The sequence below is a fragment of the Vespula pensylvanica genome, chromosome 8, assembly GCF_014466175.1.
Source record: "Vespula pensylvanica isolate Volc-1 chromosome 8, ASM1446617v1, whole genome shotgun sequence".
Lineage (NCBI taxonomy): Eukaryota > Metazoa > Arthropoda > Insecta > Hymenoptera > Vespidae > Vespula > Vespula pensylvanica.
In genome coordinates, this window is record NC_057692.1 from 1661455 (window position 1) to 1685904 (window position 24450).

At 35.4% G+C, this 24450-nt stretch overlaps 2 protein-coding genes across 5 annotated transcripts in view; one reads left to right on the forward strand and one right to left on the reverse strand.

Annotated features, from left to right (window-relative positions):
• Nucleotides 1-24450, reverse strand: part of LOC122631094 (CCR4-NOT transcription complex subunit 6-like) — a 527872-nt gene that overhangs the window by 490345 nt on the left and 13077 nt on the right. The gene's annotated exons all lie outside the window — the stretch shown is intronic.
• The window catches only part of LOC122631091 (storkhead-box protein 2), a 79376-nt gene that overhangs the window by 42695 nt on the left and 12231 nt on the right, over nt 1-24450 (forward strand). For all 3 annotated transcript variants that reach the window (XM_043816346.1, XM_043816345.1, XM_043816347.1), the window contains exon 3: nt 4107-4302. In XM_043816346.1, coding sequence (XP_043672281.1) covers nt 4107-4302 — 196 coding nt within the window. The remainder of the gene's footprint in view (nt 1-4106; nt 4303-24450) is intronic.

Here is a 24450-nt window from a genome sequence, read left to right on the forward strand (position 1 = left end):
ATAGAAGAAAACGTACTAACAATTCGTAGAAAAAAAAAAAAAAAACGAAGAAAAAAGCAGAAACGTTCAAAACAAATTATGGGAAAAAAAAAAAAAGAGGATTCTTTCGTGCGGATGAAATGTGCGAAAGATAAAGAATAAAAAAGAGATCGTAATAACGAAGAAAATAAAAAATGAAAAAGAAGAAGAAGAAGCAGGAAATTTGTGATAACAAAAAGCTTGGTTAAGGTTCGTTATCTTAACGAAGAAGAAAGACGATACGTTTCACCCGACAAAATTTATTCGGCAAAATGGTTGTGCGCGAAGATGAAGAGGCGGGCTCGCGCTTCCGCACTGCGGAACCACACGACTCCCTGCAAATTATGCCCATTATCGATCTGGACCAGACGGCCTGCGAACGACACAAGCGTACGTTTTGTGCCTGTGCAGTGAAGCAGGACAGATTTCCCCTCTTGAAAAGGGCGTTCATTGCATTTCGAATCGCTCATTCGTTCGTTCACTTGACATCAAGGACCTATATTTATATATGTATATGTGTATATACATATACATATATATATATATATATGGGGATGTACCATTATTAGATAGACAATAATTTTCTGAATGAGTTATTGTCTCGATTGTTTTTTAAATCAAAAAGAAAAAAAAAAAAATATTCTCGAATATTTAAGAATAATAATTCGAAACAATGTTCATATTTTATAGAAGATCTATATTCGAGTTATATAATTTTATGAATGGTTTTTAGTAACGATTTATAAAAAAAAAAAAAAAGAAAGGGGTGGGAGAAATATAGACTACCGCTATAAAAATGTATAATCTATAGAACTGATATTCATATTTATATATAGGATGTATCGTAAACATTAACTTTTTACGAAAAAACAGTTAAATTGTGATTACGATTTTTCAAAGGGAAGAAAAAAATTTTTGAGACGCACGAAACTTCAAAAAAAAAAAAAAAACAAAAATAAAAATAAAAAAGGAATATATGGACTACGCCAAAATGCTTCATAAACTACATATGTATATGTACATATATCAACGATCTTACGAACGAATTCTATTACCTGTGATTTTTTAAATAGAAAAAAAAAAAAAGAGCTTAGAGACGATAATCAAGAACGACGAATAGAGGGTAAATACGTGAGTGAAACATGGGAAAAGAACTCAAGAAAATCTCTCGTCGAGAAAAAGAAAAAAAAAAAGCCGTAAAAAGAATAAACGTATTATTCATGAGTATCCGAAAGGTCGAAAGAAACTTTCGACTTCTCTTTGTGTATCTTTAATACCACAGATTTGAAGGAACGGCACGTGCGTGGATGTTCTTTCATTTTAAATTCGAATCCACCGAAGGAAACTTTACGGTCGATGAACACTGACACAATCAAACACCCTCGCACACCTTTACGTTCTATCGTACACCTATATCCACCCCCATCCATTCAGATACCCACAAAGAGAAACACGCACAAAGAGAAAGACGTAACACATAGAACCCATACATATAGAACTACTACGAAACTCGAACACGAGCTAAACTCGAGTTCTCTCACGTTTTCGTAGATGGTAGAAGGACGTTCGGAAGTCGTGACTGTCGAGTGAAAAATGTTCTGTCAGGTGCAGCCGCCAACGAGCATGGGGGAACGAAGAAAAATAAAGGAAGAAGAGAAGGAAAGGAAGAAGAAGAAGGAAAAAAAAAAGAAACAGAAAGAGAGAAAAAAAAGAGAGAAAGAGAGAGAGAGAGAAATAGAAAAGAAAGAAATGAAATAAGAGAACAGGCAAGGAAGGTATAGGGTGGTTTGGTTGCTTGGGGTGCTTGGCTTTCCAATAAGGAAGGGTAGAGGGTTGATTTCTTGAATTTGGTCGATCGTGGAATATCTCGCGGAAAGAGAAACGCAGACTATTGAGTTAAAATAACGGTCCATTTCACGTTTTGAACTTGCTGTTGCTGCTGTTGCTGTTACTGGTACTACTGTTGGTGTATAGGAAACGTCTCTCTCTCTCTCTCTCTCTTTTTCTCTCTTTCTCTTTCTCTCTCTCTCTCTCTCTCTTTCTATGATCGTAGACAAGCCGATCGTACTCGGTATTTACATCCGCGTGCGCATGAATAATGAACGTTGTGCTTTAATCATCGTACGGAGCAAGAGAAAACACATCCTTGATAGGAGTAACGCGATAAACATAAAAGAAGAAGAAGAAGAAGAAGAGGAAGAAGGATAAAAAGAAGAAGAAGAAGAAGGAAAAAGAGAAGAAGATCCTGCCGCCTTACACGTTGTTCTCGCTTTTTTTTTTTCTTTCTTTTTTTTTTTCTTGTTTCTTTTTTCTCTTTCCACTTGTTTAATTTCCTCTTCTTTTTTGATTCTATCTGTATTTTTGTTTTCTGTTCTCCTTTTTTTCCCCGAAAGAAACGAACGTTCGATGTTCTCCCACTCCATCGTATTATTTATGCATGTTCGTGTATTATTTGTGCGTTTATGTAGGTACGTATGTATTTTGTGTGTGTGTGTCGGTATACGAACGAGAGAAAAAAAAAAAAAAAAAAAAAAACAAGAAATAAAAAAACGAATTAAACAAGAAAAAAATGTCGAGACATATCTTGTAAGATCTTATTTAATATCTCGGACACATCCCTCGAACAACATCCCCCGAACATTTATTAACCAATTATTTCGATCGACCTTACGTAAAATTGCTTATGATATAAATTAACTTTAATATACGTAACATGGACGCACGCGCGCGCATTTCTCTTTTATATTTATCGTCAATGTATAATAATGTACGTAGATATGTACGGATATTGAATATTCATATATCGTTTATAGAAACATATGTGAACATTTAAAAACATAACAACAAGTCGATCAAAGTTAGCAATATATATATATATATATATATATATGCATATATAATATAATATGTTAATATTTTCTGGAGAATTAATCGATTCGTTTGTGTTCGTTTTGACGTTCGTAAAAGAAAAGAAAAAAAAGAAAAAAAAAAGGACAATAAAAAATAAAAGCAGTCAAAGCGAAGTTATAAAAAAAAAAGATGAAAAAAAAGAGAAGAAAGAAAACAACAAAAAAAGAAAGAAAAGAAAGTAAAAGATTCGTATTAGATTCTATCGTTGTATCCCAGCATGAGTGGAGTCTCCCACTGAGAACCAATATATATATATATGTACGTACATATATAGTATGATACATATGTAGCAGGACGTTAGCCTGTCGATGGGTACGGCGGCACTTTGAATGGTGTAAATCGACATAACTCGTAAAACCGATCGATTCGAACGTTTCTCCCACTAATTTCACGGTCATGCGTTAGAGGAGGAGAAGAAGGAAAGGAAAGGGGGTTGGAAGGGTGAGAGTTAGTGAACGAAGAAAGAGAAAGGAGGAGGAGAAGGGGGAGGAGTAGGCAAAGAGGAAAGTAGAGAAAAGCTAGAAAAAAAAATCCTGTAAAAGCTATTCGTTCACAAGTATTGTCTACCTTATTCGAGAGATTCCCCATAGAAGTTTACTCATACACGTAAACACGTACACATAAAAAGAGAGATAGAGAACATGTACAGACATATGTGCGTGGTGTGTGTATGTGTGTATCGTATTATATACGGTATATATAATACGAGTATATAGTATTATATATAGGAAGGTATGCACAGTGAAAGCAGGGTTCGACGAAAACAGGAGGAGGGTCGTAGGTAGTTTCTTTGGACGTTACGACGAGGGTGGGACGATACTAAACAGCCCCATAGACGGTAAACACTTAACGACTTGGCCATATTTCATGGGGATAAATCGTAAGATTCTATCTCACCGCACGGAAAGTGTCGTCTCTTTGCAATGAACAAGGATGAAATTTCTTTATTTCCTTTTCTATGGGTTGCCATTAAATTCGTAAGGGGAATTATCCTGGAGAAATGATCTCGATGATCTTAGATGACTCTATTATATTCTCTTTCTCTCCCTCTATATATATATATATATGTGTGTGTGTATATATAATATATATTAATAATCATAATGTAATATAAATTAATAATGGATATATAAACTATGTCTGATACAAAAACAAACAAAAAAATGTTTATTTTGCAGAGTTTCTTGGAAGCAAATTCAAAGTGTTGGTGGAACGCAGCACTCGTCGATGCAACGAGACAGCTCAGGTATAAAGGTCACGTGTCACCCGGTGTATTAATGGTCGGTGGACCACCTTGCGCCCTCGAAGTATTAAGGGCAGCCTGGGCTCGAAATGTACTTAGACCTCCGGCTGATCATGCCATCACCTGCCTTGGTAAGTCTTTTATTTTCTCTTTTATTATTCTACTTCAATCGTATATCATTTCGTTAATACAATTATTTTATTACACGAAATATTTCCTTCGATATCCCGTTAAAATTCTTCCCGTTCGAAAGTTGATACTTTTTCTTCGTGAAATTCTTCGAGATATCGAGGATTTATGAAATAACACCCGTACGTAATTTTTCTTAATATCGTGTTCCTTCCGTAAAAGCGAAAAGATCCTTTGGATCAGCAATAGCAGCAACAGCAACAGCAGCAGCAGCAGCAACAGCAGCAAAGTGCAGTCTTTAAATCCTCGCGTTTAGCATATCGTACAAGTTATCTTTACGCGAGCAAGATTTTCTCTCTCTTTCTCTCTATTTTATCGGCACTCCTTTGCTCGCGAACGGATAGACGAGCTTAAGCCTCAAAGGATGTTTTACGTTCGCCAGGAGCGCCTACGTATATCCTTATACAAGTGAAAGAACAGAAATAGCTTAGTCGTCGCTTATCAGGTAGCACAGTCGAAGCATCGCCGATTTCTATGCGTATCTCTCCATAGGTAGTATATACCTCTCTCTATATAAGTACATATATACCAAGTCTACCTTTTTAATACTCTTTTTTTTCTCCTCTTTCGTGCTATCCTTTTCCCTCCTTCACGCCCTTTTTCTTCTTCTTCTTCTTCTTCTTCTTTTTCTTTGATTTTTTTTTTCCATATTTTTTTTTCTCCTTTTCTTTTTTTTCTACAATTCTTTCTAGAACCTTTACTTACATATATTATATCTATAAAAGACGCCTACGCTCTGACTATATCACCGCATACCAAACTTATACTAATGCATACCTACGTAAGTAACTATGTAGGTATGTATGTATGTATATAGGTATATCGAAAAGTATATATACATATATATATACAGTAGCATAGTAAAACTCGACAAAATCTCTTATTCTCTACTTTCAAATTCAACCACGAAATCTTTCTACCAATGCCAAGGAAGTGATCCTCGTTGGTTGGTTATCTACTTTACACGTACTTTATATTCCCTTATACAATAGCTCTCTCTATATCAAAATTATGTGCATTATTCTTCGGGGAATTTTATACGCTTTACTGCGTTGCTACACATACGTACGTTGTATTTACGTTCCCAAATATGTATATATGTATATATGTACGTACGTATGCATATATGTTCTTCGAAAGTCAAATTCGTAAAGATTCGTATATCTACTTTGCAGAAAAACAAATTATTAATATCTACTAATAATCAATTTATTAATAATTAAGATTTATTCATATAAACTCGTAAAGAGTATGTCTACTTTGGAAAGAAAGAAAAAAAAACAAAAAAACAACAATTATTAACAATTATTACAAATTAAAATCATTAGAAATTATTAATATTCGATTCATTACAAGATGGCGATCTCATTACCAACGGCCATTTTTATTTCGATAGTTAGAAAGAAAATTATCGAATGACTCAAATAGAAATAATCCTCATTATTGTCTCGTTATTTTAATTTGTATTACTGGTTTACGCTATATTTCTGTAACACGCGCAAACACACGTTGCTTATATGAACGCGCGACAGCGAGAAGCGAGTTTCTCGCAGACGCATAATTGGTCTATCGTTCGACCAGCTTACATATATTCAACCTCTTCATTTCCCTCTTTTATTTCCTTCTCCTTCGGATCATCTCGAATCTAAGTACTTACTTATGTCTATCCGAAGATTATAAAAACGCACGATTATAAACGTTACGACGACAGTCGCTTCCGATCATTTTACTCCTTTCATTTTGCTTCTTCGTTTGGAAAGAGATAATTAGAAAAAGAAGAAAAAAACAACAAATTAAAAAATTCATCATGGTATGCGTATAGAACGTTTACATACTTATACGTAAAACCCTACACGCGAATATTTACACCTACACAGAAATATTTTGAACATTATTAAAAAGATTCGCGCTGAACCGCTGTATCGAAGATCGTTTCGATATCTCCTCGTAACACGAAAATATCGTCTAGAAAACACACACGAATACACAGACATATACAGACATATACGTACGAATACACGCGAGAAAGAGATCGTATTCGAGGTTCAAAGGCAGGTATAAAAGGCGGGGGTGAGGAAGGACGATAGAGAGAGACGGAGAGAAGAGAAGAGAAAAGAAGAGAAGAGAAGAGGGGAGAGAGTCGATAAATTGAATCGGTCAAGTGGCAACATTTTCCCATGCATTTATGTATCTCCCCCCGTGGCGATGTATATTTTTCATAACATTCGAAACATTCGAATCCATGTCGTAGATATGGCAGTGAAATAAAACACGATTCTATTTGACGCGATACCAGATATCGGCTTACATAAGCATCAGAGCTACCACCATCGACTACTACTACTACTACTACTACTACTACTACTACTATTACTATTACTACTACTACTATTACTAACACTATTTACATCTCTCTTTTTGTCTAAGTATATGTGTATGTAACTGTCAGATATATTTACGATGATTTATCTTCATCTTATAGCAAGTACCAGCTTGACTTAGATACCGAAGACTTTCCTCTCTTTCTCTCTTTATCTTTCTCTCTTTTTCTTTCTTTCTTTCTTTCTTTCTTTCACTTTTGAAAGGATTTCAAGAGAAAGAGATCGTCCAAAGCTTCGAACGTCTTTCGCGTTAGAAACGATATGATTCGAAAGAGAAACCCTTTTTCTCCGTAACAGCCCCCCCCCTCTCTCTTCTTATATTTTCCTATATCTCTCTTTTATTATCGTTCTCCAAGCCCGTTAAAGAAAGAGAAAGAAAATTCTTAACCAATGTGTGGGTACGTGTGTTCCAATAGAAATCCATAGGTCGACTTTTGCATCTCGTTCACATACGATAAATCAAAGGGGCCCCGTGTACCCGCGACGCAGTAGCTACATTCCCGTACGATCGATTAAGTCGGTACTCTCGGTCGGTGATCTCGCGTGTGCGCGCGCTCGAGACGATCGCAACTACTGCGTTTCCATGCATAATTCCCTTGCACTCTATTTATGTATATATAATATACGCATGTACCAATGTATATGTGTATATATATATATATATATATATGTTCGACAACATTTATATACCGGGTTTATAATGACGGATTCCATCACTCGCTCAATGATTTCATTAAAAAATTTATCAATATTATCGGAAAATTAAAATTGTTTCTTCTTTTTTATCTCTCTCTTTTTCTTTTTTTTTTCTTTTTTTTTTTTTTTTGAAGTAAATATCATTCATTCATTTTTGAATCTCTAACAGATAAATTAATGTATATATAGGTATTAATAGAATATAATTTATAATTATAATGATATATTACATCATTATTAAAATATCATTAATTATAATTGTAATGATATATTATAATTATGTTATATTCTAAATTATAATACATTATAATTATTTATAGAAAAAAAAAAATATATATATATATATACGTAATGCTATACAATTATAAATAAATATAATATATCGAGATAAGAAATTTATTTATCATATTTTATCAATATTTTTCTCTTCGAAGTACGTACACCATGTGTCCTCGAGCATACGTATGTTACTACATACCAAGTGATTCTGTATATGGAGAACATGTGTTGAACTATTAGATGAGAAAGAAAGATATATATATATATATACACACACACATACATATATATATATATATCGAACAGCTGGAAAAGAGAAGGCCCACTCTCTCGTTATCGAAGGTGCGACAATGAGCAGCGACCAAGCTTGACTTCGAAAGTGGTTTATACTCTCCAACGATATATCTCAAGACAGCTCGCGGTCGCGAGGGTTTCTTGGTATGCCCTGTTCTCTAACTATATAAAAGAGAGATAGACACAAAGACAAAGAAAAAGAAAGAGAAACGGAGAAAGAAAGAAAAAGAAAAAGAGAGAGAGAGAGAGAGAGAGACAGAATATCGACGCGTTCCAACGATATCGTACTTCGATCGTTCCTTATTCCCAAGGACGCCGAGTTAGGGGTTGGTTCGAAAGAACATGGTTTAAATGGAAATTCCATTGGCCGACGCACCGACGAGTTAATAATTCATTCAGATAAGGAACCCGTTCGAAATAGAGACAACTCATCCGTAAGCGCGAAAAAGCGTCCACGCTTGAACTGACGCGAGTATTCTGCAACAACCGTAACGCCATTATCTATCGCGACACTCGTACTCTCGATTGTAAATCTTTTGTAAATCTTCTTTTTTTTCTTCCTCTCTTTTTTCTTTTTCTTCGAAATAAATAAATAAATAAATAAATAAATAAATAAATAAATAAATAAATAAATAAATAAAATGAAAATAAAATAAAATTGAGATAATATAAGTCGACGAGTAAAATTGAAATTTCAATTTCAATCGAATCGTTCTAATGATTTCGAATCAATCGGTTTTTGTTACTTTGATGCTTTATCTAAAATACAGAAGATTTCACGATTTATGATAATCCTGTCTCTTTTATATATTGTATATATACAAGATATATATATATATATATATATATATATATACATATAAAAAATTATGAAAAGTATTAAATATTTGTATACGACAAAGTTTAACTTCGACAATATTATAACGAAATGAAAAATATATTTCTTGATAAGAGTAAAGTCTAATCTAAAAAGTATGATAATAAATTCTCTTAGATCTTCCATTTTAAATGGAATAAAAAAAACATTATAATTATAAACAAACATTATCTCGACCTTTCATTTCACCAAACAACGTATACTTTTATCTTAGGGTCGATCAAATAAACATCAACAATTATAAATAGTATAACATTTTATACGAAGAAAAAAATTATTATACTATTTAAAAATAATAAAAAAAAATACACACACACACGCATATATAGACCCTAGAATTATTTAGAATTAACAATTTGTATCCATAGAAAGTATTCCAAGTATAAAAAAAAAAAAATAAGGTGGTTGAGTTGGAAAACATGTGATCGCATATCTAGGTATCGATTGGGCACATTCGATGGCAAAATTCCAAGAGTTATACATAGTTTTATTCGCAAACGTAGGACTCTAACCTTTATCAACCCTTACTCCAGCACCCTTTAACGTTCTTCTCTCATGGTGCGCTAACTATTACGGCACGTCGATTACGGTAATCGAGAGTTTCGCGGCGATAATCGACGTCGAAAGAGCCGCTTTGCTAGAAGGTAAAATTAAGAGTAGAAGACGTTCGTTCATAGACGTTCATAGTATATATCGATGCACGAAGGGGTGGAATCGAAGAGGAGTTTTGTTCCGTAAACCCTTAGGCCATCCTTTTTATCCAAGAGGTAATCATAAGGTCAACCTCTCACGCTATACTGTGAGCCTTACCGTCTCTCACGATTTTGCTATTCTCTTAGAGATCTGGGAATAAATGCACGATGTTTATACGTACATACGTATGTCTGTGATACGTGTCTGTCTTTGTGCGTTTAATATCAGAAAAAAGTTTCATTCGCACAATAATTCACGAGATAAAATATTCAACGAGACGACGCGTTAATCGATTAATCGTTTCTTTTTTCTTTTATAATCTATCTTAATGATAATTAAAAAAAAAAGAAAATAATTATTAAAAAGTAATCAGTTATAAGTAATAATTAAATAGTTATAACGAGCTTAATTAATCCAAATTATCTAGATTAGAAATGATACGATAAAACTATTGAATTATTTAAAACGAGTCCAATAAAATATCGAGAAAACAATCCAACTGACTCGGTTGATTTCATTGAGAAATCGCATATAAAATTTCACGGATCGCTTGACGCGCAAATATTTTCAAAGGGCGAACTAACGAGCTATCGTAAAACAAGGATCACGCTCGAAGTGGTGTATCATTACGCGGCTTACGCGCCGCACTAATACGGAAATTGTCGGCTCGCGCACGATCATGACGTGTAATTTTAGGCTGAGCCTTTGCGTTTAGCTACGAATAGCTATACCTTCCCTAACTAAGATAAGATAATCTCGTGAACACTAACAACAATTGTGAACAATAAATAAATAAATAAATAAATAAATAAATAAATAAATAAATAAATAAACATCTACACACCCATACGAACGAATTTGATGAATTAACGATAAAGAATAAATCTTTGTGAAGAGAGAGAGAGAGAGAAAAGGAGAAAAAAAATTCCATAATCAAAAGACTTAATTATAGCAAAAAAAAGAGGGGGTTGGAGGAGGGTGGGCGTTGTCCAAGTTCGATGAAACGTCGTCATTTGGCTCGAGAGGTGAATTCGACCTTTCACCTCGATAAATCCATGGCACACGAGTCCGTAGATCATTCGTAGACAATCGACCTACATTAAATCGATTCTACTCTCGCGTTTATCTCTCTCTCTCTCTCTCTCTCTCTCTCTCTCTCTCTCTCTCTTTTTCACTCTTTCTCTCTTTTTATCTATCTCTCCTTCTATTTCCGTCTATCTCTTTCCTACATAAAAGACGGATCTCTCGTGGGACAGCCATGTAAATTGGCATTGCTATAACCGTGGCGGCGCTTGCCCATGAGAGATCCAAGACTCGTGTGTACACAGGCTTGTAGAAGGGATCCCACGGTCCCCTCTTCCGATCCTTCAACGAGGTACCACTTGCACGCGCTCACGAGAATCGTAAGACTCGTCGAGTCACAAGCAACAACTCTCTCTCTCTCTCTCTCTCTCCCTCTCTCTTTCTCTCTCTCTCTCTCTCTCTCTCTTTCTTTCTTATTTACTATATACCAAGCAGACGTCCATCGATGTGTGCCACGGCATCTTTTCGAGTGGCAGCTTCCCGTCGAGCGCATCAACTGGATTCTCGCCATCTCTTTGACTGATCGACTGACGACAAAGACGACGAAGACGAAGACGAAGACGAAGACGAAGACGAAGACGAAGATGAAGAGGAAGATATGAGTCTTAAAACGAAGGCGTGGATCGAAACAGAAGCTATAGTGTGACCCCTTTTACCGTCGGATGCTTCTGGGTCACGTCCCCTCGATCTCGATTCAACTTTCCTATTAGGCATTATTTTGCGAGCATCGTCGCATCTACCTTCGAGTACATGCGAGTATCTATCTATCTATCTATCTATCTATCTATCTATCTATCTATCTATCTATCTATTTATTTATTTATCTATCTATCTATTTAGTTATCTATACGTATAGGAGAGTTGGACGTCGGCCGTACCTAAGTATCTCTTTTTATGTGTGTCACGTCCGATATACCTAGCAACCTCTTCTCTCATGCGACACGATGCTTCTTCCTTCCTTCATTCCAATCGATCTTTATCGATCCCCATCGATCCTTATCACGCCCGTTCTATTCTTGCCATCTGACGTCTCTCCTCGAGCTTCCTTATTTTAACGAGCATTAACAAACTTACTTACTATACTTATTATACTTACTATACTTATATATATATATATATATATATATATATATATATACACACATGGTATTAGAAGAAACAGATCGATTATATCATTGACGAATAAAATCTACGTTCAACGAAATCATATTCTTTCTGCAAAGCATTATACGTATACAACGTAATACTAAACATACATACACCCATAGAATACGTAATCGAGCATTACATTATTATAAGACGATCGACCACGGTTTATACGAAAAATATCTCGAATCGGTTTGCCAAGTGTAAATCGAGCGAAGCCGGCTAGTTAATAAGAGATCGTATTGCGGTGTAATTAAACGATTATTTAAGACCGGTAGCTAGAGCACCTTTCGACGGGATACCATAGCTATCTTAACGCTTTAAATCAACATCGCATCGTTCTAAGTATCTACTCTCTCTCTCTCTCTCTCTTTCTCTCTCTCTCTCTCTCTCTCTCTCTATCTCTATCTCTTCTCTATCTCTCTCGGCATGGAGGCTGCGCCATTGAGTAACGGATAATTGCAGGCATTGCTAATAAATTAATCCTATGCCTCCCTCGGGCACGCCCACAGGAGACGCGTGGTATCGCCTAATCGTACTACCAAAGACCGACTGACTATCTTATCCCACGAGTCTCAAGGTGTCCCGTTTTTAACGACCTCGATTGGATCCTATTCCGTCATCGCGGAAAAACGTAAACGCTTGAGTTAGCCAAGGTCGTTTACTCTACACATCAGTTTTTCTTACCTTAATATACGATCGAATATACGTCGTTTAATCACAGTTGTATAACACGTATATCTAAATTTCATAACGTTCCAATATGTTTGTAAATATGATATGTCTATATACCCAAATGAGTCATCAGTACACCTATCGTATGTTATTGTATATCTTCGCGTTACGCATATAAATAACGTATCACAAGTATAATATTATATGTTTGTATAGAAATAATATAATATAATATTTTTCTATAGAAATGTAATTGCGCTTCGCAATATTTTAAATCGCACCATTTTTAAATCTTTATATATATATAAATATATATATATATATATAATCAGAATCGGTATTTCGTTCGATAAACCATCCGATGTAGTCGAGAATCTTTGGCCTAATTTATAAGCGATTAATGAGATGCGTACCAAGGCGACATAACGTTCGTTCCACTCTCGAAATCCAGATTCTGCAAGAATCTGGAGAATTCGGTCGATCGGTTAGTCGATCGATCGATCGATCGATCGATCGTTCATTCGTTCGTTCGTTCGATCGATCGATCGTAAGTAAGTAAGTAAGTAAGTAAGCGAGTATACATGGACGAGCCAATGAAACGAGCGGAAAATTACAGAGTTCTCATGGATCTCAGTATCCAACTTTCATGGTGGAACGTGAAAAAGGAGGAGCTCGAAGTTCTGTTCCTGCGAAAGGGAAAGGCGTCCGGGCGAATCCGCAACGTTCTATAAAGACTTTTTATTTCTTGGAATTAAACTCGTACTGGATATAACCGAAATAAAAATCGAGATAAAAGAAAAAAAAAAAAAGAAAGAAAAACGAGAAAAAAATTGTCAATGATTACGACGAAGTGAAAGTGTGATTCTTGTTCGAGTGTAACGATGATCGCCACCTTCGTTTAAGTACAATAGTCAATAGCGATACGTTAATTGATATTTGAAAAAAAGAAATCGCTTATTTTCCTTCTTTTTTTTTTTTTTTTTATCGAGATCATCGTAAAAATTGATCATTCGAGAGTACGAATCGAAAAAAAAATTATATCGACGGTAATTCTACGAACGATAAAATACATATATATATATATATATATGTTTCTTTTTTTGATATAGTTACAACGATATACTTACAATATACAAAGACACATAAGATATCCATTTTGAAAATTGAATCGAAGTTTTAATCTCACTATTTTTCTATCCTTATCTCACCTCTTTTTCTTTCTTCCGTCCTTATTACTTCTTCGCAAGGAATGAATAAATAAATATACTTTTCTATTGCTCTAGTAATAGTACTTTAGGATACTTTCTTCTAAAGATACTCGAGATAGCGCAAATGCGTTTGGCATGAGTCCAGGTCGAAGGAAGGAGGAAGACTGAAATAATCCTATATTCCATAGAATTTTAATTCGTACTTCGACGTTAATGTATATATTTACTATCTCTCTCTCCTTTTCTCTCTCTCTCTCTCTCTCTCTCTCTCTCTCTCTCTCTCTTACTCTATTTATACTATTACTTATCGATCTGTTTTGACTTTGTCACGAGTACATTGAACGACCTCGACGATCGAAAACAAACAACGATAAAAGAAATCAAGACTCGACACATGAACGAATCTGAAGGTAAAAGTATTGATTATTTTCTAGTTATTAATAAGACCGAGACAGACAGAGAAACACAGAGAAACAAAGAAAGAAAGGAAATAAGAGAGAGAAAGAAAGAAAGAAAAAAAAAAAATATGTTGAACGACTTCGCAGTTTATGTGTCCTCAGTCGAACAAGAACTCTGGAGCTCGGAACACTTGGAGACCGCAAATAACGTTACTTTGCATTACTTGTGGTCGCTCGTTTGCCCAGTTACGTCCTTGAGCGTCTGGAGACCCTCCAGAAGCGCGTTGTTCTCGACTGATGCCGCCGCCTTCGGCACAGCGAACGACTCCGTCGAGGAGTGGATTTCGATGTCGTACACCTCATGCCGAGGAACGATCGTTACTTTGACTTTTTTTTCTTCTTTTTTTTTTTTAGTGAGGGGTTTCTTCCCTTTCTCTATTTTTATTTCAAAAAAAAAAAAAAAAGAAAAAAAGAAAAGAAAAGTGAAATGCTTTGACTAACCTGACGAGTGTAAAAGAAATATGTATACGTACAGATATATTCGAAGGTCAAGAACGGTCAAACCCTGATCGCTCGAGGGTGAACACGCTACGGAGTTATAATAATTACACTTGGAGACGACACTGATAAATCGGTGAATCAAACAAAACTGACAACAATAGAAATCATTGTAAATGGCTCGATCGAAAGTGTCCCATTGAATAGTTCTCCTTGATTGATGTCAAGCTTACGTTTTAATTCCTCCAACTGTATTTACCAAGACCATGCAAAGTCGCGGATGGAAAGTCGTCTGGGATACATATGTTATTGCATTAATGGTCGTCTCGTCAATGTCCGGACACTGTGGTCAGTTCCTGTGGTAGCAACGACAGAAGCTCGCGTCGCCTTTCACTGGCTAGGACGTAAAACGATGCCAGAGAACCGAAGTGGATCAAAACACAGGTGCGCCCACCTTTTATCGTATTCGTTTCGAATGAAATTATCGCGCGAAGAATCTTTTGTTCCGACCTTTTCTTCAAAATAGAATCGGAGATCATCGTATCGATGATAGGGATTCGACGACACGCATAAATATTTTTTTTTTACGACAATTCTCAAGGATATCTTGTTTTCGTTAATTTTGTTACGACATCTATTTACGTAGGTAGATAATCATATCGCTATTGTTGATCGTTTGAGAAGAATCTCAAATCTCAATCTTCCATTGAAGGAAAACGCGTGGGTTACATTTTTGTCTATTTCGAGACTTTCTCATCTCTTCGAAGAATTAAAAAAAAATAATAGATAAAGTAATAAAAGAAAAATCAGAACCAAAGGCAGGAAGGGGGAAGTGAAAAATCGTTCAAAAATTTTACAGCTATATATATATATATATATATATAGGATAAAGTATATAATCTATAATCATAAATGCGTGTTAGTTATCGAAACGAAACGATGTTAACAAATAATAGTTTTTTACCGTTTATCGAAACACGACAACGATCGTCTATAATATATACGTTTATGTACTATAGAACTATGAACGAACGTAATTATACCGGGTGTAAGTATCGCCTAGGCTATTTGTAGACGAGGAAAGGCGTGGCATAGTCCTCAAGAGTACTATAAAACGAACCGTTTGATTTTTAGCACACTGGTAAAATCCATTAATGCCATATGTAGGCTAATGTCAAGAAAGCATGACAGATCGTAAATATAAGCGACGACGTGATTGATGACACATCGCCCACTATACTTTTAACGTCAAACCGACTCCGAACAATTTGACATGAATTGTTTTCTTTTTTCTTTTTTCTTAATTTCTTTTTTTTTCAATTCTTCTTCTTCTTTTTTCCTTTCTTTTATTTTTTCTTTTTTCTTTTTTTTTTTTACACTCGTTAAAACACGATCGAGTTGATGTACGCGCGTTGAAAATTCCCGTTTTTGTTTTCTTTTTTGACATCGTAAATATATGTTTATTTATTCCGTAATAAAAAAATTATAAAAAATAATATCCAATGATTTTAAGAGAATACAAAGAACGGAAATACCGTGCGTGAATCTACGTATATAAAATATATTTTTCCAATCGAAGATTAGATAGATCAGATCAATCTCTGTCGATAAAGGCTAACGCCAATTATGTTACACGAATCGTTCAAATTTACGCTCGATTAATTTCCTTCGTCGAACGAATTATCACGACATTTCATCTTTGCTCCGTTGATCTCGAATCACTCGTATATAACGAGTCTCGAACTATCCGAGGATATTCGCAAGATGTTCGTACAAACGCTTCCGTATTACGACTAACGACTTACGAACCCGGTCTAAGAATTTATCGTCCTTAGTTAGTTGTAAGTAAGAAGAAGAAAGAAAAGAAAAAAAAAAAGAAAAACAGAAAAAAAATACTTAACAGAAATTTTTAATAGCTCAATTATAAATTCATGATGTAATCGAAGATTCGCAAAGTGTAAAGTGGAGTTGCAGAGAGTGTTGTTAAAATGTTATCTATATATATATATATATATATATATATATATATATATATTTTTTTTTTTGTTTAATTTCTTTTTTTCCCCTAGCAATTCCTAGCAAGGACACCCGATTAGTTCGGTTAACGTCTAGAGAAATTACGACACACCCTGTGTGCCACACGTTCAGTGAGAATGTTGAATCGGCTATTAATATCGCCCACAAATCTGTCCTTTCTTTTTACATTGGCTTCCTCGTGATACCGAGTGAGGATTAAATTGACCATAAATTTAGCAACTATCCGCGCTCGGACACGTTTCGTAGACTATACAGGAAATCTCGATACAATTACAAATCAGAAATTCCACGTGTCTCGCCTACGGGATTGAACGCGTATCTCTTATTGCGTTGGTGTATACACACATATATCTTTTAAAGTTACGTAACGATGTCCTCTGGTCTTTCGTACTATGATTTAGGAAAGTCATTTTCAAATTTATCGATCTTACCTATTTGAAAACGTTCTACCTTTTTCTTTTTTTTGTTTTGTCTTTTTCTTTTCTTTTTTTCTGTCTCCTTGAAAACATTAGCCAAACGTTCGGGCACGAGGAAAGAAGAAAAAAAAAAAAAGAAAAAGAAAAAGAACAAAGATTTATAAACATGAAATCGTTAGATAATAATTCAAACATCATCCGTGTGCAAGATACCTAAAATAATTATTCGTTCGAAAGGTTGCAAAATTTCTTGCCTAATATACGACAATAGACACGATCGTTATAATCCAAGCGAGATAGTAAAACTTATTGTTAGTTAAGATCGATCCTCGAGATAGATCCTAGACGATATCATCTAAGTGCAATACTTCTATCGGTCATTGCTACATCACGGAAAAAGCTCGTTAATTATCACTAAAAGTGAACGGTTCGTTCTATGGCGTAGCCTGATCCGAGTAGACGCGGAATTTATTGACGTTTATCTTTTCTTACAAAGGAACGATACCTTTTGCCGCAGACACGGTGGTTGCGCCATTATCGAAAGCAATCGATCGTGATTCGTTGTCCGCGGTTCTGAAGTAACAAAGAGTCAAGACCTGTTAACTCCCAAAGTTAATCTTTGCACATGCCGAAGTAATCTATGTCGGATCGAGACTTGTTTAAATAAATAATTTAATTACGATTTTAACGAATCGTTTTAACGAGTTGTAAAACATCGTTAAATCGTAGATACACGAATCGTAAAACTTCGATATTCTACTTCGATAATTTGCTTTCGATCGCACACGCGTGTATAAGACGAGACGTTTCAAGTTCGGTTAAAAAACAAAAAAAAAGTAAGAGAGAGAAAGAGAAAAATAAGGAGGGAAAAAAGGAAGACTTACGATCGACGTTGGAAGACGGTAAAAGAATTTTTTAAAAGAGTTTCTACGACGAGAAAAAAAAAAAAGAAAGAAAAATGAAAATAAAAGGAAAGACTTTCAGACAGGAAATCCAAAGTAGTTTCTTCTCCCTCTTTCGACATTTTGGTTTTTTTTAAAAAAGAGTAGGAGGATAGGAGATAACGACAGGTTTGGATCCGACCCGTCGGGAATAAGAGAGACTGCATAAACAACGCATAGACATAAGCTACATATGGACCAGCTGGAACCACGTTGGGTTTTTACTATTTTTAAATTTCTACTCTCCCTCTCTCAGTTCGAAAGGATAACTTCTTGTAAAATCCAAACATATATATTTCTTCTAAGAACCATCCCATACGTTCGTCTAACGCGATACACTCAAAACAATCAATCCAATACTTATACTATCTCGATATAATGAAAAAGAGAAAACAAAGTTACGTGACGCTTCTTTCAAATTTGTTTGGAATATCGAAAGCAAAAAAAAGAAATCAAAACAAATTAGAAGATCTCTTACGTGACGATCGTTACGTATATATATTTATATATATACACAAAGAGAATCGTCCTCTCTTCACAGTCGAGAGGAGTCAACCGTGTTGGTGCGACCCGGATCCAATCGCAGAATTCTCCAAGAGGATCACGAATCCCATCAGTCGTCGTGACTGTCGGCACTCAAAAGGTTACTTACTTATCTACCTACCTTATACGTGAAACGTCTCGAAATCTTATTTGCGTCCGACGTACTACGCGAAATTTTTTTTATTTCTTTTTTCTTTTTTTATCTTTTCATTTTCTCTATTTTTCTTCGTGTACGGATACGCACGATGCAAAAGTAGAAATAAAAAATTGAAAAAAGTAAAAAAGAAGAGAGAGAGAGAGAGAGAGAGAGAGAGAGAGAAATAATATAAAAAAAAAAATAAATAAATAAAAACATGGAAGAGATCCAATCGAGCAAAAGGTATAAAGACTTTTCTAACAGTGAAAATCTCTATTTCGGATCGGACTTTAGATCGTTGTTACGGCCTTGTCGAGATAACCCCTTGAAGGATCTAAAGAATCACATTTTAAACATTATCTCATAATAGTATCTTTTACGATCGTAATCTTGCCCGATGAAAGTCAGGCGTTCGATCTAACTCCGTCGTAAATTCAATCGGTTCGACGATAACACTGATACTCTTGTATAGTACTGTGTTCCTACGGTTCTAAAGCATTGGCAAACATAGAGGATATAAGCGTTACAAAAGGATCTACGGGCGTCTATCAGATATAGATAGATCTGTCACGGAAGTGGCTTTCGGGTTATAGAGAGGCAAACAACAACGAGAAACTGATCGAGACGCGACTACACGTCGTACTGTTGCTGTTGACGCCGGCACCGTCGTTGTCGTCGTCGTCGTTGCTGTTGCTGTTGCTGTTACTCCTGCTGTTATTCGCATGGCATGCTCACCTAAGCTTAATTGACTTGTATACTTATGTAATTTATTTGCATATCGAATTAATGGACGTTGAATTAATGTACTTACATAATGGACGTATGAATACGTAGCCACGTATGTTTATCAGTCTCTGTGTATGTGTATATATATATATATTTATTTATTGTGTGTGTATGTGTGTGTAGTAAATACGTAACATTTCTTTTGAAATGGGACGCTACAAAACATTGGGAGAGAGTGTGTGTGAGTGTGTGTGTGTGTGTGAGAGAGAGAGAGAGACGACAGATTACAGTATTTTATGTAATCCAAGTTTACCCATCAACCAATCTTCGAGGATCGATTATATACTTATATATAGATATCTTTTTAAAAGAGATTTGTTTTATTCAAGAAACAATCGATCGAAAATAAAATATATATCGATGGAAAAGAACTTGTTCTATTATTAAGAAACTATCGAACGTAGTACGTAACGAATAGAAAATTGATCGAACGACGATAATAATAATATAATGAACCGAAGTTTCTTAAAGGTCGTGGTAGTTGTGCGATGTCAAATAAACAAACAAACAAAAAAAAGTATTAGCCTAATGAGTCAGGAGAAATAAATATAATTGATTTCTAATGGAATCTAAACGAAATATTATTCCTTGCACGATTAAATATTGCACAAGGTACATGATCATTCTTTTTTTTTTTTTTTTTCTAAGAGAAATGACATTTTCTGATGGATCAGAGAAAGTCAGAAGAAATAAAAATTCAGGAAAAAAAAAAATGAGAAAGAAAGAAAGAAACAAAGAAATGCTAAAGAAGAAGAAAAAAAAGAATGAGAATGTCGACACGTGCTCTTAGATATAATTGACTCGTGTTCCTTGCGCACAATATATTTGCATTCCATGCGAGACTAACAAAACGGCCGACTGTTAAACTCCAACAGGCTATTGATCGCCGACAGGAATACATAAATCCAATAGGCAACGAGCAAGAAACCTGGTCCGGCATTGCATCGGTCCTACCAACGAAGGTGCTACCAACCACACCTTGTCCGAAGGGAATCGCATCTAGGCGTGCCGTTAAACAGCGATCCTCGTCCGATTCCGCGAGTCCGCACTTAGGGATCACATTTTTATTTATTTTATTTTATTTCTTTTTTTATTTTGATTCTTATTTTTTTGTTTCAATCCCGTTTTATTCTCTCATCATCTGGATCACTCCATATACGTGTGTGTGTGTGTGTATATATATATATATATATATATATATATATATATGATATTAATTTATTATTATAAAATATATTTATATATATATATGTTTTATATAAATATTTCTATACTTTTGGGATGGAATCGAGAAAACCTTATAATAAGATATAACTATAGTTCAGGTAGTTCTAAAGGATTCTCGTTTTCTTTCATAATATTACACGTAGTATACGTATGTATATCGTACACGTACATAAGTATATATGTATACGTGTGTATTACACATACATATAAATCGTTTATTTAGAAAACTTTGCAAGTATACTTTCTCTTGTTTCGATCGGTAGTCTGTCGATGTTTAGTTTTCGTTATATCGTATATATATAGAGAAACGGGATGAATGTACGTATATGTATGTAATTCAGGAAAATAGAAGAAACAAGTAAATAAATAAATAAATAAATAAATAAATAAATAAATAAATAAATACGAGTGAAAAAAGAAAGATAGGAATACGTACATATATAAATCGTTTATGTAGCTCGAAAATGTTGGAAGTATATACTTTCTCCTGTTTCGATATATCGTCGAGAAAAAAAGAGAAAGAGAGAGAAGTCTAGTGGAGAAAAATGCGAATTAAGAAACAAAAAAATATATATATGTATATATATATATATATATATATACAAATAACAATATAATAATTACGGAAAGAAAGTAGGAAAAGCGATATAAGGAAAATGATGATCGAAGTAATAAAATACAAAAAGAGAGAGAGAGAGAGAGAGAGAGAGAAAGAAATATATAGAAAGGAAAGGAGGGCGGATGCCTGAGGGTCCGGAATCGCATCTCTTGGATTTGCATAGAACAGCGTCGTTGCAGATCATGCGAAGAGTGAGAGAAAGAGAAAGAGAGAGAGAGAGAGAGAGAGAGAGAAAGAGGAGGGCAAGAACTCAAAGGTCACCTTGTTACGAAGTGATTCCTTGCAAGTGGTCTTTGCCGTTTCCCATGAGGCTGATCCATAAAGCGGCGGAGGTCGACTGGCTGACACGATGGATCACAGCGATAAGAATATATGCGGCATGTTTTGCAACGTGTTCCAGCATACCGGAAGAAGTGGACTGCGCGTGCGCGCTTGGAAGAACTATTTGCAGTGTATTCACAATCTTTCTCTCTCGTTTTCTCTTCGATATCATCGCAACAACTGTCTTTGTCTTCTCGTCGCAATATTTCCGTCTCTTTTTCTCTTTCTCTCTTCCTCTGTCTGTCTGTCTGTCTGTCTGTCTGTCTGTCTGTCTGTCTTTTTCTCAAAGTAATATATTCGTCGATATATTAGCGTGGGCGAATGGAGTCGAACACCGACCCCACCTTACTTCGAATCGAAACTCGAGCGAGACTCTCGAAACGTGGGCTGTTGGTCTTTCATCGTCCTTTGTATTATATTATTCTAACAAAGCCTTCGCGGAATGATAGAAAGGTGCCAGGATTGCGCTAATAATAACCTCTTGCCTGTTTGCCACCATACGATATGGTGGCAGGTGCATATATGTATATAGGTATTACGTATCTCGCTTACCTTGGTTTATAAACGAACCGACTAAACCGACTGCTTAATAAACCAATTCATTTGCGAACGACGAAAATATCCTATAACGAAAATCTCAAATAATATTTTATCGGAGATAACGAGTATTGTTCTATCATATATATATACATATATGTACTACTCGCGAACGTTACAAAAAAAAAATATATATATATATATATATAATATAAAATTTGTTGAAACGATTAATTAAAATTTCAAAAGATCACACCTAAATCGAATTAGACATAATGTGTGTGAAACGTGTTCAATGAAAACATCCTTATATATCTATCCTTTATTTCTACGTGCTCGTATTACGACGTTGAACGATCTCGATTCGCGCTTATAGGGTCAAAGGTGATCATAATATCCGTGTCAGCTCCCTTATAAGCTACGCCCAACTGGCAATTTGAAATACGTCCTATTTCATCGAGATTCTCACGATGTTACCCACGCCCTAGAAATCGACGCAACTACTTACGACGACAACGACGCGAGTTTCACGATTACTCTTCCGCTTGCCGCTTTCCTTCTAAGTATCCATATCGATAACGATGATTTTCCCCTCTCTCTCTCTCTCTCTCTCTCTCTCTCCCTCTCTCCCTCTATCTCCCTCTATCTCTATCTCTCTTGAAAATTGTGCAACCACATCGTACATCGTTTCTACTTTCCTTCGTGATCCCCATTTGCGACAAGTCCTTCTCTTTTCTCCCTAAAAATCCTATAACGAAGCACTACCACCATCACGAACCTATTTTTTCCTTTCTTTTTTTTTTCTTCTTTCCCTCTCTCTACCACAATCCACCTATCCTCTACCCCCATTGCATCTCCTCTCCTCCTCATTTCTCCCCACCATTTCTGATCCTCTCTTTCAAAAGGGATATAAGAGATCTCGTTATAAACGAGATCGAAACTCGCTTCTCCCACGCAACGATTATCGAGACTTACCTACATATGCTAGTTTATCTATCTGTACTACCTTATTCTGAAAGGTATGTATATGTATATATATACATATATACATATGTATTACCAACGTTAGCGTTTACTTTTGAAATAAATTTCGTTCGAAGAAAGTTTTACTTACGTATTATCGCGGATCGTCGTTTCCAATCGTTATATTCCATGATTTAAAGAGAGGATTTTAGTTTCATATTTTCAGAGTTTCTCTCTCTCTCTCTCTCTCTCTCTCTCTCTCTCTCTCTCTTTCTCTCACTCCTTCAGAGTTAATCCAATTGTTCAAAGATACGTATCTCTCCGTTCTCTCTAACAAATTTTACGAAACTTCGAACGATCTTAAAGATCTATTACTCAACAAGGTATATAACAAGAAGAATTATATCGATCGATTTTTTTTTTCATTCTTTTTTTTTTTTTTTTTTTTTTCCCCAGAAACCAAATCGATTTATCTAAAGGTTAAAGCTTTTAACACGTTTTATTACGTATTTATTTAAAACATTTTGTTGCGTATTTTAAACGGACGAGGTTTTAAGAACGTCGCAAGAAGAGTTTTATGTTCGTATTAAATCCGACGATATTCGTTACGTCTTTGAATATATAGGCAGACAGACAGACAGACAGAAAGACAGACAGACAGACAGACAGACAGACAGACAGACAAGGAGAGAAAGAGAGAGAGAAAGAAAGAGAGAGAAATAGAGAGAGAAAGAGAGAAGCAAGATTCCCTTTCGAAGTGAAATATAGTCCGGCTGAGATAAGTTAAATTGAATCGTATTTTCGCTAGACACCATGCGTCGTCCATGAACGTACGTAAAATAGTATAGTACACTAGTACATACTAGTGATAGTAATAGTAATAGTAGTAATAGTAGTAGTAGTAGTAATAGTAGTAGGTAAGTACGAGTATGTAGCGTTGATGAGTGAGCGGTAAAGTCGATCGTTCGTGATGCCTGTTGCTTATTCATTGCGGCATTACCTTCGTGTACCATATTTTATGTTGCGCAGACAAGCTCTCTCTCTCTCTCTCTCTCTCTCTCTCTCTCTCTCTCCCTCTCTCTCTCTCTCTTTTCTCCTCCCTTTTCAGCTCCCTGTCTGTACTTCTTCTTCTCGCAGAGGATTACAAGGTTTCGGTCGTAAGTTAACGGCAAGATAAGGGCCAACCCGAGAAGGGCGCAGAGATAAGTTAAACGTAAAGTCAGAGAGAAAGAAAGAGAGAGAGAGAGAGAGAGAGAGAGAGAGAGAGGGAGAAAACTTCGAGGTTGCAGAACGACGTTGCTATGTGCACCTGTCCACTGTGATCCCGACCTCCCTC